This window comes from Chionomys nivalis, chromosome 10, assembly GCF_950005125.1.
Source record: "Chionomys nivalis chromosome 10, mChiNiv1.1, whole genome shotgun sequence".
Taxonomy (NCBI): Eukaryota; Metazoa; Chordata; class Mammalia; order Rodentia; family Cricetidae; genus Chionomys; species Chionomys nivalis.
In genome coordinates this window covers 81,069,618-81,084,789 of record NC_080095.1, presented here as the reverse complement: position 1 = coordinate 81,084,789, position 15,172 = coordinate 81,069,618, and the positions used below count along the sequence as shown (strand labels likewise).

Here is a 15,172-nt window from a genome sequence, read left to right as displayed (position 1 = left end):
CCTGACTCTGACATTACTAGGCTGGCTATGACTTCTCACCAATATTCCATTAAAACACTACATTCTTAAACATTCTTCTGTCTTTACCATCTTAAATGATCTTACTTAGTGTGCTATCGGAACAAAGGTGTTCTGTTGTCTAGAGACCCCTGTGCTTGCAGCATGTCAACCACAGTAACAGGACGCCACCCCACAAACTGGTGGGGAACTGAGAACAAGCAGTGGATGCTTTTATGGACAAACTGGGGGAACCAGGAGAAGGAATGACCTTGGACCTGCACTGGGGGAATAATAACTATGTGGTGAACATGGAGCACCAGAGGAGAGGAAAGACCACAGCAGGCACCGGACTGAGCCAGGGCACAGCATTTTCAAAGAAGACAACTTCCTGGAGGAAGAGAGGCAGAAAAAAACTTGAATTTGAAAATGCGTGAAGTGGCAATTTGCTCTTACATATTACTGATGAAGAGGAGAAAAAGAAAAAAGGAGCAGTCGCTTCAAAGAAAAAAAGGTAGAGAAGAGAGTAGCAGAAATGCCAGTGTAAGAACTACGGCTCTGTGGCAGCCTCCAGCTGGGCACTCAGAACATTTACTACCGCCAAGTCCAAATTAGACGGAAGTCCACTGAGAAACGGGAAGGGGACAGGGCAGACACCCGTGTGCTGAAGTTCAGGTCTTCCAAATGCAGTGGGAAATACTCATTTAGAATAAGAAGTAACAAACAAAAAGTTCACCAGAGGATCTGCTGGGACCAGCTCACAGGCTGGAAATGTAAGAAAGCAGCAACCACACAAGGCAGGGACATTTCACCTCTTTCACGGGATGAAAAGGAATGCTTCCTAATTTTTATCCCATAAAATTATGGGAAAAATATATAATTTAAAACTTAGAATTTAATTATTATAAACTTGTGATTATATAGACATTAAAAATAAGTTACTGTTCATTTCTTCCAAATTTCTCATCTCCCCGAAGGAAAAAATTTTCAAAATATAACCGCTAATACTGTTTTTACATAACAGTACCAATCTACTGTGAATAGAGAGAAGACCGAAGTGTGTTTTACAAACTGAAATAAAATGTCACAGTTTTAAAAAACACACGAAGGGTGAGGTCTGATCTGAGAACGCCAGCACCATCTGGCTGCACTGCTATAGTCACAGGCTTCTCAGGAAAGAGGACGGAGTTCCACCCAGACCTCTTTCCCTCTCTTTCCCTGCACTCCACCCAGGCACACAGCACTGCTCTGAGCCCCCAGAAAACATCAGTTGGTCTTATCTTGTGTAGCCCTTCAGGGTCCCGTGTCTTAGGAAGCAGCAGCCTGCATCACTGTGGTTGGCCTTTTTGGTTCTTATAGTCTTAGGGACTTCTCTAATTTCAAAACAGGTACAACGGGGCGAGGGGGTTTGTAAGACATCAGGCTGAATTTCCTAACGTGTTCACCCCACTTCTAACCAGGCAGTTAAAAAAATATGAACTTTTGCATTTGAGACCAGTGAAAATGACAATCTTTTCCCCTCCATAAAAGGCAGCATTTCCCCCTCCTGCCATGAGTCCCAAGTCACCAGTAAACACATAAAGTCATTTATGAGTTCTGTAAATTTGTTGAAAAGTCAAGGTTTTGGTGTTCCACATAGTTTAATTTTCCCAGATGTATTTCCTACCTTCATGTCTGAGTAGGGGAGGTACAAGCTCCTCTTGAACCTCCCTCTGCACATTTCTGGTCGGATTTCATTAAAAGCTGTTGTCTACTGGCGGGCGTTTCCCCAGTGGATTTCCCCTTTCTAAAAAGCACAGGGCAAGCGCTGGTGTGCGTAGCTGTGCTTTGACTGACACGGAGGTGGTTTCTCCCCCTTTAATTTAATTTCCTGCACTATGCCACTGGTGAACGCATAGCAAGTTTGACTGAATTGCTGGTGAGCTTTCAAAGAAACTGCCTTTCAAGACACACTTTTCACAATAAGTTTTATTAATGAACAGGCATATTTATTCTAAACTTAGAAGAGTGCTATGCCCCGCAAGTGTTAGTGTGACTGCCCGGCCCTCAATTACCTGTCACCTCAAACACTCTCTTCTTGAATGAAGTGACAACATTTCCATCCTTCCGCCTGAGTAAGGGGCTGCTTCTCCTCTCTGCCACTTTCTGTTTTAACCTGGACCGCACCTTCAAGTTGGGCTCTGAGGCTGGGAATTGAGACAAAGAAAATATATAAAAATTAAAAAATAAAGAGCCAGTTGCTCCCGTGTCTAAACTTAAAAAAAAAAATAAGAAAGACTATCTTCTCCTGGTCCATTCTTCTCAAATTAAAAAACCCAACCACATATATAAGGTGTTGACTCTGAATTCATCAAACAGACAAATATAGTAATCACTTTACAAAGTAAGTTTCACACTTCTCAACATGAATGTGAAATGGAAGAAAAATTACTCTTCTACTCAACTTTTATCTAGCACAACCGTGATTGTTAATGGGAGGTTTAATCACTAATTACGGGTAGGTCTGAATAAGATTTATTAGATGTCTCTGGCTGGCCTCCTCATTCTCTCAAGCCTGAAATGCAATAACCACTAAAACAGTAACTTAATGTGAGGTTGGAGACTCTGACCTGACCCTGGCAATAAGAAGACACCTCCACAGAGCATAATTTATGCCTGATGCTGACTCCTGAGGTATTTCCTTGTCAGTAGCTTCTAACCTAAAACTCTGGGAAAACATACTCGACACAATAACACAAGATGAACTAGTGAACTAGAGTCCCTGCGAGTAACCCTTTCCCTGCCCCCAGTACTCAGGCAGGAAAAAGGAAGCTGACCAAAGTGGAATTGAAAGTTTGGAGTTAGGGTATATGTTCAAAATCACGAGCTCACATTACCCATATGCACATTGCTATGTCTTTGGCTACATTATTCCAAATAACGAATCTATATGACTATCGTTTATTATACTTTTAAATAATTATGACGGAAGAATGGAAGCATTGGACCCATCTTTGTGCAATCGAAGTCCATTACCTGTGATGATGGAGGTGGTGACATAATCACAAGGCTGTTTCTGATGATAACTAACATCTTACATTAGTCTCTATATTGCAATATGACCCTAAGTACTTTATCAATACTAAGTAACCCATACATACTTAAAACATGTGTATGGCATATACTTTATCTATAATGTTGTAGTGCTGATGAGGAAGTTAAACTACGGAGGGTGGGTGACTTGCTCAGCCTTATAGGGGTGATGGGAATGAAGCCAGGCCTGTGTCCCAAAACCCTGCCCTATCCTAACCTTGCTAGGCACTTCTATTTTCCTTACACTGGAACATCATAACAATTAGAAAATGGCTTCCGTAAAGTGCTGGTGATCGCCCACAGGAGACACCATGTTCCTGAACTTTCTGATCAATGAAAATCTCTCCTCTAAAAGAATAGCAGCAGTAGAATTCAGAGCACCCCCACACCCCTGTGAGACATGAAGTGTCCATACTTTTCTGTTCTCTTGTTCTCTTCCCTGTAGCTGTCAACTTAAACCGGGAATGACTGCATTTCTCAGTTATAAAAATAAAGCAAGCTCTTTCATTTTGTGTTATGTATTTATATTGTGCTTGACAATATTGACATTATAGAAACGAGGGACTGTGAGTCCTCAATATTACTGTACTGGCACCCTTTCTGTTTTGCTTAGGAAGTACTCTGAAAAACAATGAGATTTATTTATTCACAACTTTTGGCAAAACCTAATGGATTAAACACTGGCTGTCAAGAGGGAACAAAAGCGCTGGCTTGTTGCTTCATGAGGCTGTGGAGGGGGACAGATGCTTATCAGTGGTCTCAGCTCTGGCCATCTCACCTTCCCTTCCTCCCTGACTGTCACTGATTCATGACTTTAGAGCTAAGAATCAGCCATCCCTTCTCCTTCAGCCCTGTGAATGAATGGCTTCTTGCTCTTGCCATGTTCTGGGTATCTCCACAATCCTTTACCCTGATCCCTTCCTTGTAAACAGCATTGCCAATCAACAATACTGCTGATGATAATAAGTTCCATCAACCCTTCTCCCTTCTATTTATCACTTTCTTGGCATCAACAATTCAACTCTGATCAAGAGACTCCTTTATAAGTTGCAAATAATAGAGATTTGAATGAAATAATACCTCATATAAGATAAGACATTGATTCTAAACCAGAGAAGATATGCCTCCGAAGATGTGTGGCAATGTTTGAGTCATCGTTGGTCATCAGCATGGAAGATGATACCAGCACTAGTGTCAGAAGGCATGGGTACGTCCAGTCATCTCACAATGCACAGGGTTCTCTTCATGATGAGGAACCATCTTGGCCCAACGGTCAGTAGTGTAAGAAGCTCCAAGCGGGGGCCATTAGTAAGTGGTGGCTGTCAGTAACCGCACCACTATGGGGTGAGTAAAGGGGATGGTAAGGACTGTGGGAGACAATCAGAGAGGGTGTGGAAAAGTTGGGCAAGAAAAGAGAGATGGCCAAAAGTTGACGAGTGTTAGAGGGAGCCCTTGAAAATTTATTTTTGAAAACTGTTCCTTAAATATTCTAATGCTACCAACATTTCTAAGGTTTTTTTATTGACAGATTATATCTGCACTTACAGAGAAGAGTATGATGATTTTGGACCTTTACATGTTACATATTCATTAATTCAGAAAGATTCAGTCATCCCTCATCTCAAGCACATGGTTTCATTGGTGTGAACATTCCAAACCCTCTCTGCTAGTTATTTAGAATCCTACAACACAACACTATTAATTACAGTCACTCTCTAAGTAGAGGAACGCCCACAGATGCCCCTACCGTGCTGTGGTTTGGATCTGTGGCCTCATCCTCCTCTGTCCTCCTGAGCCTCTGGTTTCAGGATTCCACTGTCTGTTCTGCTAGGTTAGATACCTCAGATTTCACACAAGGGTAATTGTACAAATACCACTGATATTTATAAAGAAAGCAAACGTAGCCAACTTCTTCTTTTGGTTGGAGAAGATGTATAGATGGACACAATTATCAAGTTTCAAAAGGAGATTTGACACCATATATATATACATATATATGTGTGTGTACCTTTGTAAATCTAGTAAATACCTGAGTTTCCAAAAACTAGAAATCATGGATACACTAGAAACTGCAACATAAACTTATTTTTGAAAAAACTGTAACACAATCTTCACAAGGAAAGGCCTATTCCGTGGTCCTAGCAAAAGCTTCTGTCTGGTTCTCAGTAGTTTGTCACCAGGGAGAGGATCTCAGGGTTAAGCATGCAAATGTAGTGGCAGACAGCGCCAGGCAAGTCTCCACAGAAGTCTACACACTCTGTCCAAAACTGGTACAACGGGTAGACCGGAGGATTGATGACCCGCTACTTTCCCCTTAGAGGTACTTTCACTTTTAACGCTCTGAGCTCCCTAAAGGCTGAGGATTTCCATGCTAATCCTCCAAGGTCAGCGGAGATGACTAATTTTGGAGATCTACTTCCCTATGGACGTAGCTGATGGCTACCCGGCATGGCTAGCTGCGCTAATCACCTTTCAGCTTAATCCACATCTGTCCTCTACATCTCAGCGAGCAAACTGAACAGGCTAGCGTGAATGCTCAAAGAGGAAACTTTGCACCACAAGTGATGTTCAAAGTCCTGGGCGGGAAACAAAAGAGCTCTGCAGAATGGGCCTACAGTACAGTCTTTTTCTTAGCTCCTTTTAGAGTACAGTCAGCACACACAACTGAACAGAGTTTCATGACTTAAAGGCGTTTTAAATCCTTGTTCTTGGTGCAGAATATACTCAGGGAGGCTGCATATAAGAATCAAAATCAGGAATTTAGTAGTAAAGTTCAGTCCTAGAAGCCATAGGTTAACAGCTAGAAATTCCGGCACAGCTGCCAGGCTGAGGCTTGGCAACACTAGGAAACGGGTGTGTGTGTGACAGGTGTTTAAGGATGACCCAGGGAAAACCATGATTTGCGAGAGTACATAGGCACACAACCCCTAGGGAATCTGTGGACGTGTGCAGGCCTCTGACACAAGCAGACCAGACTCAAACTCCAGGGCTAACTTTCATGTGCTAACCGTAATCACGGGAGATAGATGAACTCAGCCAACTGTCTGGTCACCTATGAAAGCCCAGTAACAACACTGTTCATTACAGTGGGTCTCTCTGAATGCCTCCTGTGGCCCTTATAAGAGTAAGGAAATTATCCTGATATAAAATACAGCCAAGAAGATAAAAATACAGGAAGAGGGATACATGCCTACAACCGGTTAACTCTGGAGCTTCACGCAACACTATCTACTAAAATGTGGTCAGGATTTAAAATACATAAATAAGTTAAATAAAAAAACAATAAAAGCAATAATGAAATTCTAGACTTTCACTATTATTTAAAGTAAATTTATTAGTAACTGACCACATATTTTCTTTCCCTGTTTTGTAAAATATAAATTCTACTTAAATATATCACTGCCCATTGAGAATTATTACCTACTATGTGCATTTTATCTCAGCTGAATTTTAAGAAACTAAGATATTATTTTATTTTATATGTATAGGTGTTTTGCCTGCATGTTTATCTGTGCACCACTGTGAATGACTGGCGCATAAAAGTCAGAAGAAGGAACCAGGCCCTTGGAACTGGAATTTCAGGTGATGTGAACTGCCATGAGGATGCTGGGACTTGCGTTTAAGTTTTCTGAAGGAAAAGACAGCATTCACATCTGGTGTGCCATCTCTCCCGTCCTCAATTAACGTTCAGTCCTAGCTTATGAATGCTCTTTACACTAACAATTTTGGCATAAATATTCAATATCACATGTATCCTAGGATGCAGAGTATTTCCATTAGGAATGATAATAAGAAAAAAAAGTGATTGAGTTAAAAACATTACTTTTGTGAATATCTTAAATAAACCACTTCAAAATATTAATTAGGATGCTTATTAACCAAGAAGAAGCACTAAATTACTAAATCTCTTTGTTTGGGAAATTCAAGGAGTTAGTGCACCTGCCAGGAATGTCAGCTTTCTGATCACAGGCCAAAGTCAGCGTCCAGTGCCAGCTTCAGATCCTTTCTTTGACATGATGCATTCTTCCAGATACGCTGGGCATCTGTCAGTTTAGGGGCATCACTTCTCCCGCTTCTGGACTTTTCTTGATGGTGTTAGGAACTTATGCTTCCAGCACTCTGTCACTGAAAGGGGATAATATATCCCGCACTCCACGTGTGTCCTGTGTGGATATCATGTTTCCTGGGGGAGTTTCTGCCCAGGTCGTTCTTCTCACCTATGCTCCTGTGTGTTGTACATGTCTCAACAGTATACACCACCACTGTGAAAGACACTGGAGAGGCCCAGCATGTTCTCTAACCTAGTGAATCAGGAGACATCTCATCAGCAGGCATGGTGGTATGTTCTTGTAATCACATTGCTAGGGAGAGACAGGAAGGAGGACAAAGAGCCTGAGAGCCACCCAAGGCTACATAGAGAGACCTGACTGGGAAAATTATGCAAGTTACCCTAGTTAAAAGTACTGCCAGGTGGTGGTGGTACACACCTTTAATCCCAACACTCAGGAGGCAGAGGGAGGTGGATCTCTAAGACTCTAAGGCCCGCCTGCTCTACAGAGTGAGGGCCAGGAGAGCCAAGGCTACACAAAGAAACCCTGTCTTGAAACCTTCCCCCAAAATTAGACAATCATTATGGATCTTTGAAAACAGTATTCAGGGTTATGCAGTAAGAGCCGCCACTTGCAACTCTCTGGCTTGGGTAATATAAATCTTTAATGTTATGAATCAGAGTTTATTTCCAATGATAACCATTTAAGATATGAAATTCATATGAAATTTTTTTTAAAAATCATTCAGGGGAAGTCTGACTTCCCATAACTAGCCATGCTTGTGGTCAGAGGCGAGTACCGTTTCCTACAGAATTCCACTCAGTACATGTCTTTCTCCCCTCTTACTTCAAATATACTAACAATGTCGGCTTTGCAACAGAGAACTATTCTGTTTCAAAATCTGTTGGTAAACTCTACTCACTAAAACAACTCATGGTGAATCTTCTGAAGTATTCATTTCATAATATTTATTACTTTCCTCTGGGTATGTAAATCATACGTGTTCTGGATGTTTCAGAAGGACGATTAACACACTTTTGTGTCTGGATGTAAAGAGTTATGAAAATGAGAATCAAATTATGCCAGTGATTCTGTTCATATGATAATATATTGTGTGTCCTGTCTCAAGAACTTATATATTCTTGAATACATTCCCATTTACTTTGCTTTTCACTTAAAAATCTGACATAGGTAGATGTTTATGTACTTGTCTACAACTCAAATTACTCCTAATGACTGACAAGATGTAATTGGTGCAGTGATACTTGTTGTAGTGTATTATTTAAGGGACAACAGTAAGGAGGATGTCTACACATTCAGTAGAGAGGCAGTTGGAGGAATCTGAGGCAATGAAGCGTTCAGATACTTGCCCGGATGCTGTACTACACAGTAAAGAAGGAATTAAAGGGAAAGATGAATTTAATTTTGCTAGAAGGTTCTCCAGCTCAAAGTGATCCTGCCACTGTCACTCAGTTTTCCTCCCCAACTATGAAAGAGAGCCAGTGCCTGTCAGATGATACAGCCTGAGAAACAGTCAGACTGCCTACACTGTCTTTGAGGGTGGGGTCTACATCAGAAACTGCAGGCAGCCTTCAGAAGCTGGAAATGCAGGCAAAGGTGGCCGCTGGAGACTCCACAAAGGTGCACAATCCTGTTGAGGTGACATTAGCCCAAGGAGACTCCTTCCAGACTGTGACATCTATAACTGGTACATAATAAATGTGTTCTCTTACCACATATGTTTGTGGTAATCTGGTACAGAGGCCATTAGGAACCAGTCGTGCTGAGCGGGCATTCTAGGGCAGACTCTCTTTCAGGAGTCTGGTGACGGTGGAATATGGTTCCTGGTGGGTTTGGGTCTACTCTGCTGTGCACTTATTGTCTTATTTTTACATAACAAACCAGGATAGTAGGAGAATAATTAATGACATACCCAACGCTTAGCAAAAGGGTGACAATTTACTTAAAATTACTACTTATCATTTTATAATAATTAATTTTCTACAAAGAGCAACTGTTTTTAGTATATTTGCTTATCCACAAAATAATAGAAAAAGAAAAAAAGTATTTTTTCTTTTGAATCATCCTGTGAATCATTCTTAATTTATACAGTATAAATTAAGAATAATTTAACTTTAAAATACTAATAACACCTTTTAAATAATTAAATAAGCATGACAAGCAAACAATTTCCAAAACTTAAGTGCAATATTTTTATGTTTTCCTCTTAGAGGTTCCATCTGAAATATTAAATTATGAAGCCACATACTCTTATCATGAGTTCTAGTTCCTTTTTTCTTCAGTTTTTCGGGACAGGGTTTCTCTGTGCAACAGTCCTGGCTGTCCTGAAACTAGCTCTGTAGACCACGCTGGCCTCCAAATCACTGAGATCCACCTGCCTCTGGCTGAAAGTGCTGGGATCAAAGATGTGCGCCACTACCACCTGGCATTTTTTAAAAATAATTTGCTTTGTTTTGTTTGGAGACAGGGTGTCTACACAGCCCTGGCTGTTTGGGAACTCACTGTGTAGACTAGGCTGGTCTTGATCCCACAGAGACCTGGCTGCCTGTGCCCTCGGATGTTGGGACTAACAGTGTGTACCCCACACCCAGCTTTCAAGATGCCTATTTTTAATCTCCCTTTCTGTTTCAATGTAAATAAAAAAGGAGGGAGAGTCGGCTGAAATCTCTAATTAGTCTTAAAATATAGTTAATTAAAATTGTTTTTGCTCTTATATAAGATCTTTATGGTATATGACATAATTCCAGTCTCTTACAATTTAATCAGCTAAATATAAAATACAACATTCCATCTGGTAAATCAATTTAACAGGTATAATCGTGCCTCCATATAACTCAATAAGACACTGAGGGAAAACATTGAACTGGTATCTCTTGTTTAAGAAGAGAGCCCATCAGAATCCCCAGCACTTTGCCTTTCTAAGGTAAAAACCAACAACGGGCAGGCGGCATGCTTCTCCACAGGACTTCCCATGAGAAACCCAACAGCAGAGTGGAAGTCTGTGCTATCATGTGCCAAGCACCCCATAATACTAATGTGGCTTTAACCGGAAAACATTATTTGGCAGCTAAACGTTTTAATTAGAGATGTGGTTTGAACAGATTTTTGCCAAATTTATATATTGCAGGGGCTCAAAGAACGACATTGTTTTTCTAACGGTTCTTCTATTTCAGGTGGTTTAAATGCTGTGCTTTTCTTAGGGGTAGAAAAAAACTTGAATGCCACTGAGATTTCTATTTGGCTAGCTTTAATTAGTTTCACCGTTTCTTCATGAGTAGTTAATATCAGACAACAAGAGTGATGCACCCCTCTCACCAAATGTTTATTGAGCATTTATTCTGTGCAAAGTTTATCCTTGGATTTTAGAAGGAAAAATGAAGGTGGAGGAGGGTGATCAGTTCTTAATGGAAAAAAATAAGGTGGAAGAAAATCTATCACCTGGACAAGAGGAGAGCAAGGAGGTGGGGCCAGCGCAAGCCCAGTGATCAGCGTGTGTGGCTTTGGGTGTAGCAGCGAAAGAATAAAATCACGAGGATTTAATGCCAAATGTCTGCAGAGCACCTCAGAAGGACCAACCTAGGTCCACAACGTCATAAGGTTTAAAAATGTCACAATAGCTTAGTGACAAATACTGGCTAAGAAGCATGAGACCCTGAGTTCAACCGCAACACAGAAAATAATTGAAAAAAAAAAAACAACCCAGTAGTATCTAAAGTTGTGTATACAGATCTCAGATTATGATCTAAGGGGAAAAAAGTTCAGAGCATCTTGATCAGTCTTCATTTTTAGGTATAAACTCTAGGTTAACCACTATCAGAAGCTCAAGTTGGTAGGAAAAGGACAGAACTAGAAACAGATGGGGAGCAAGGCTCAGGGAACACCCCAGAACACATGCAATGTAGAGGCTTTGTAAGAGCCAGAGATTGGGACCTACTGCTGTCAATCAGTGTCTGACGGACACTTCTGAACCCACAGCAGTGTAGCAAACTGCAGAAGATCTGCACAAGATAAAGCCAACCAACATTCCAGAATGAATAAGGGAGGGGCAGCCACAGAGAAACTGGCGGTTGATGCTCGGAGAGGAGGGTGAGTTATCTGACTCTTGTTGTTGCTATTGGTTAGTATGGCTTCTGGAAAGTTGTCCACACTGCAGGGGATGGACAGACACTTGTGAGCATGGGGAGCACTAACTGGACTCGATTGGTTTAAGGAATGAAAAGTGACATGAAGTTAGGAGATATGTTGGGGGCTGGGAAGAGTTGCAGGAGGGACATGGCGTGGATATAGTTAAAACACACTGTCTACATTGTGAAATAAAGACTATCACATAAACTAAAGAACTGTCAGAACGTGGCGCTGAATTGTAGGCAGCTCATGATTCATGGGCTTCCATTATCAGAGAAACGTTAGTGAAAACAAAAGAGGGCAAATTAGAAGTATAGGCTGTAAGCCAGACAGAGATGGTCAGTGAAGTCACAGCCTAAGAGATAAAGAAAAAAGACTGTGAATGCCAGAGGCAAATAAACACGCAAACTAAACCTAATGATTTGGAGATGCTGGAAGCGCTGGGAATCCTTTCAGACTACTACTGAGCTGGGAATACATTTGATAATATCATCAAGTAGCAAAGGAATTTCTTGGAACTACACTGAATAAAACATCCCTCTGAATGCACTCATGCAGGCAATGGAATTACAGTGTCTGAGTTTGATACCAAAAGCAAGAAGACAAAAGTTCCAGCCTTTATGAGAGGGTTTGGAAGAATTACTAAAGGAGAATGTCAACCAGATGGCCACGAAGATGCTCACAGAGATTAGGGGAACTGTCGGGAAGTATTATTTTCAGGTGTGCGACTTTTGTTTATAATGCTTTGTTTAACTCTGTGTAGCTGTGATTCTTTGCCTGTCTAAAACACCTGATGGTCTATTAAAGCGCTGAATGGCCAATAGCGAGGAGAAGCAAGGATAGGTAGGGCTGGCACGTAGAGAGGAGAAACAGAAGGAGAAATCTGGTGGAGAAGAAGAAAAGAGAAAGAGAACAAGGAGTTACCAGGCTCATAACTACCTACTAGAAGGAAGAATACTGGTCAGCCTTTCACTCAGTGCAGACTATTCGAGAACTATGTAAAGTCTATTCAGACATCTGGAGTGACAGGCAGTTATTTCTCCCTCTACTTCTGATGTAATTAATTCTATCACAGAAGTGGCTGATTCTGGGTTGCCCATCAGCCAAGATGTTCAAGTGAGATAGCCCTGGGAATTTTCCAGAAAACTAAGAGACATAATGTTTGCTTTTGTGTCCTTAAGGTGTGAAGAGGTAAGGCTAGGGACATTGGGTCTCCTTGTCACTATTTAGATGAAATTCCTATGCAGGAATCCCAGTAGAAATAAGAACAGACCTCACATATGTCTGATTCACTTGAATACAATGGATTCGTAACACCATGTGTGCATCTGAACACAACCAAGATTCAATAAAAATGACTTGATTCCCATTGGAATCAAATGACCTTTTGTTTGGTTTTTGCTCTTTAAACATTAGAGAGTCCTGAGAAAGTCTGTTCAGAGATTATTTATGGTGTGACCTAAGGTGCAGGTGCCCAACTTAATGGACAGTGTCTACCATGATGCTTCAGGAGCTCTGGTCTGAATGACAGTTATATCACAGCTAAGCTTGCCTCGGCCAAAACCTGTGCTGTATTAAAGGACAGTTACTGGTGACAAGTGACTATTTAAATTAACTTAAAGTAGAAAAATAAATTCAGTTCTAAATAATCCTAGCTCCATTTCCAGTGTCCAGCGCCAAGTGACTGCACATAGCTGGTAGCTACTGAGTTGGGTGATAATATGTTAGGAACTCTTCTGTGACCACTGATAATTTTGTTGGGTAGAATGGATCTGTACTTTTCTTAAGGAACCATATGATGCAGCTCTAACTTTCCAATAAACTCTCTGTGACTATTAGTTGTATGTGAGAAACTTTTACATATGCACAATAAAACCAAAACATTAAGAATAAAGTGATGTAAATAATATATGGGAAAATGCAAGCATTGTGAATCTTCCTTGGCTATGTTTCTAAGTGGTTTAGACTGTTGCTTTCACCTGAGAACGCTGTACTCCAGAAAGATGATGTAATTTCTCAGTAAGGAGAACGGTTCATGCCACTAAACCCTTCACAAGCCTGTCAGGAATCTTTTGCACACATCTCACCATGGAGGACTCAATCTCCTCCAGGGAAAACTTGCTATAGAACACACTTCCTCAGGAGTGTGCCCAGCACAGAGCGCTTGTCAGGGAATGGAGACATAACAAGGACACCTTTAGAAACATCAGATTGGAAAGAAAAAGATAAAGGCAATCAGATATCTTAGGATTGATAGAGAACTATTAACTTTTACTAAAAGAAATGATAGTGGCCCAAGACTGCAGAAACAGGGACTCAAGAGCACGGAGTTCTGGAAGAGAGAGTCCAAATTAACAACAATAACGAAGGACCAAACTAGTCTATAACAGGAGGAGCTGGGGGCGTTGCAGAGAGACAAGGAACCGTGATGAAGAATCCCATATGCCTTAGGAAGCTGCTGCTATGTTAAAACACTAAGAAGGAAGAAGCCACTTGTACACATAGGTAATAGCATCATGCCAGATTCTCTGCCATAAGGGATACTTTCATTGCAAAGGAACCAGAGAGCTGGATAAAAATGTAAAGATAATAGCAACATACATATTTCATCATTTGTTTCATTTCATCTTCTGATAATACTCACTAGCTATGTCTAAAGTATGCACATACTTGTATGGAATATTTCATCAGGATTTCAAGTTCTATAATTGTGAATTTTACAAATTAGGATTTTTTAAACCATTCTCCTGACTTTACAACAGATGGCTAAACATTTTAAAAGCCTTAATTATTATTTTTTGCCAATTTCTCATTCCAATCTTATCTAATATGTTATGCCTGCTTTTAACTGTGCATTTTACGGGGAATAAAATATATTGCATTGACTTTGCAAGAGTGAATAATTATATGAATATGAGAAAGAGTATGAGACAGCAGTCAATTTATCTGTTACCTATAAATTTTTCAGTTAATTAAAATTTCTTCTCAGAATCTTCATGAAAGAAAATAAATTTCCTTATATAATACCATTGGTCTATTTTTATTTACATGAAAAGTCTGAAATGCCATTGAAATTCCTTTAAATTCTGTCCTGGTATTAATAACTCCTCTCACTGATATTGCATCGTTATTCTCATTAACTGATACTGGCAACATTTGTACTGAGATTGCCGTGTTTCAGGCACTGTGCACAGGACTTCCATGAGGTAACTTCATCGCCGACAATAGCCCTGCTGTAGCAGATGCCCGGAAGAACTGAGGCTACAATGTGAAGCGACAGACAGCACTGAGCTAAGCAGAGCTCTCAGCCACTCCCACCCGACACCAAACCATGTTATTCCCACATCTTGTCTTTCTAGGCTGTACCAGCTTCTCTCCCCTCATTTCCCCTTCAAACAAGTAAACTGACTTAGATGCTCAACGTTCTTACAAGGCCGATTAATTATCCCACAGTTCACAACTGGTGTTTATATTAAACTCTAATTACCCACCATACTAATTACCTATGCAATTACTGATCAGCTTCTCATTTATTGAACTATGATTTTTTTATTTATTGTAGTCACCAAGTCTAATATAATCATACTTAATATTTGGGTCAAATAGTCTTAGTAACATTATTTTCTATTATGATTTCTATGATTTTAAAGTGAAAATGTATAGATTATAAATTTATATTCTTAATTTATCACAGATAATCTTACTACTCAAAACTGATTAAGATATTATAGACTCTTAAACTATAATAGTTAATCAAGCATTAAATGCAGTTGCCTTGTATCAATTAAAACTTATTTTCAAATTATCTGATTACTGGATAGTCAAAAATTGGTTCCATTTTTTTGACCTTATCATAGGGTCATGAATTGATTATTACCAGAAAAATAAGATAAATTTAGTCCTTCTAA

At 40.2% G+C, this 15,172-nt stretch overlaps 1 protein-coding gene across 2 annotated transcripts in view; it reads right to left on the bottom strand.

Annotated features, from left to right (window-relative positions):
• Hdac9 (histone deacetylase 9) overlaps positions 1-15,172 on the bottom strand; it is a 474,463-nt gene that overhangs the window by 326,415 nt on the left and 132,876 nt on the right. Inside the window, exon 7 of one of the 2 annotated variants that reach the window (XM_057782117.1) lies at positions 2,052-2,183. The exons of the other annotated variant lie outside the window; for it this stretch is intronic. Within the exon in view, the coding sequence (XP_057638100.1) occupies positions 2,052-2,183 (132 nt within the window). The remainder of the gene's footprint in view (positions 1-2,051; positions 2,184-15,172) is intronic. 2 annotated transcript variants of the gene reach the window in all.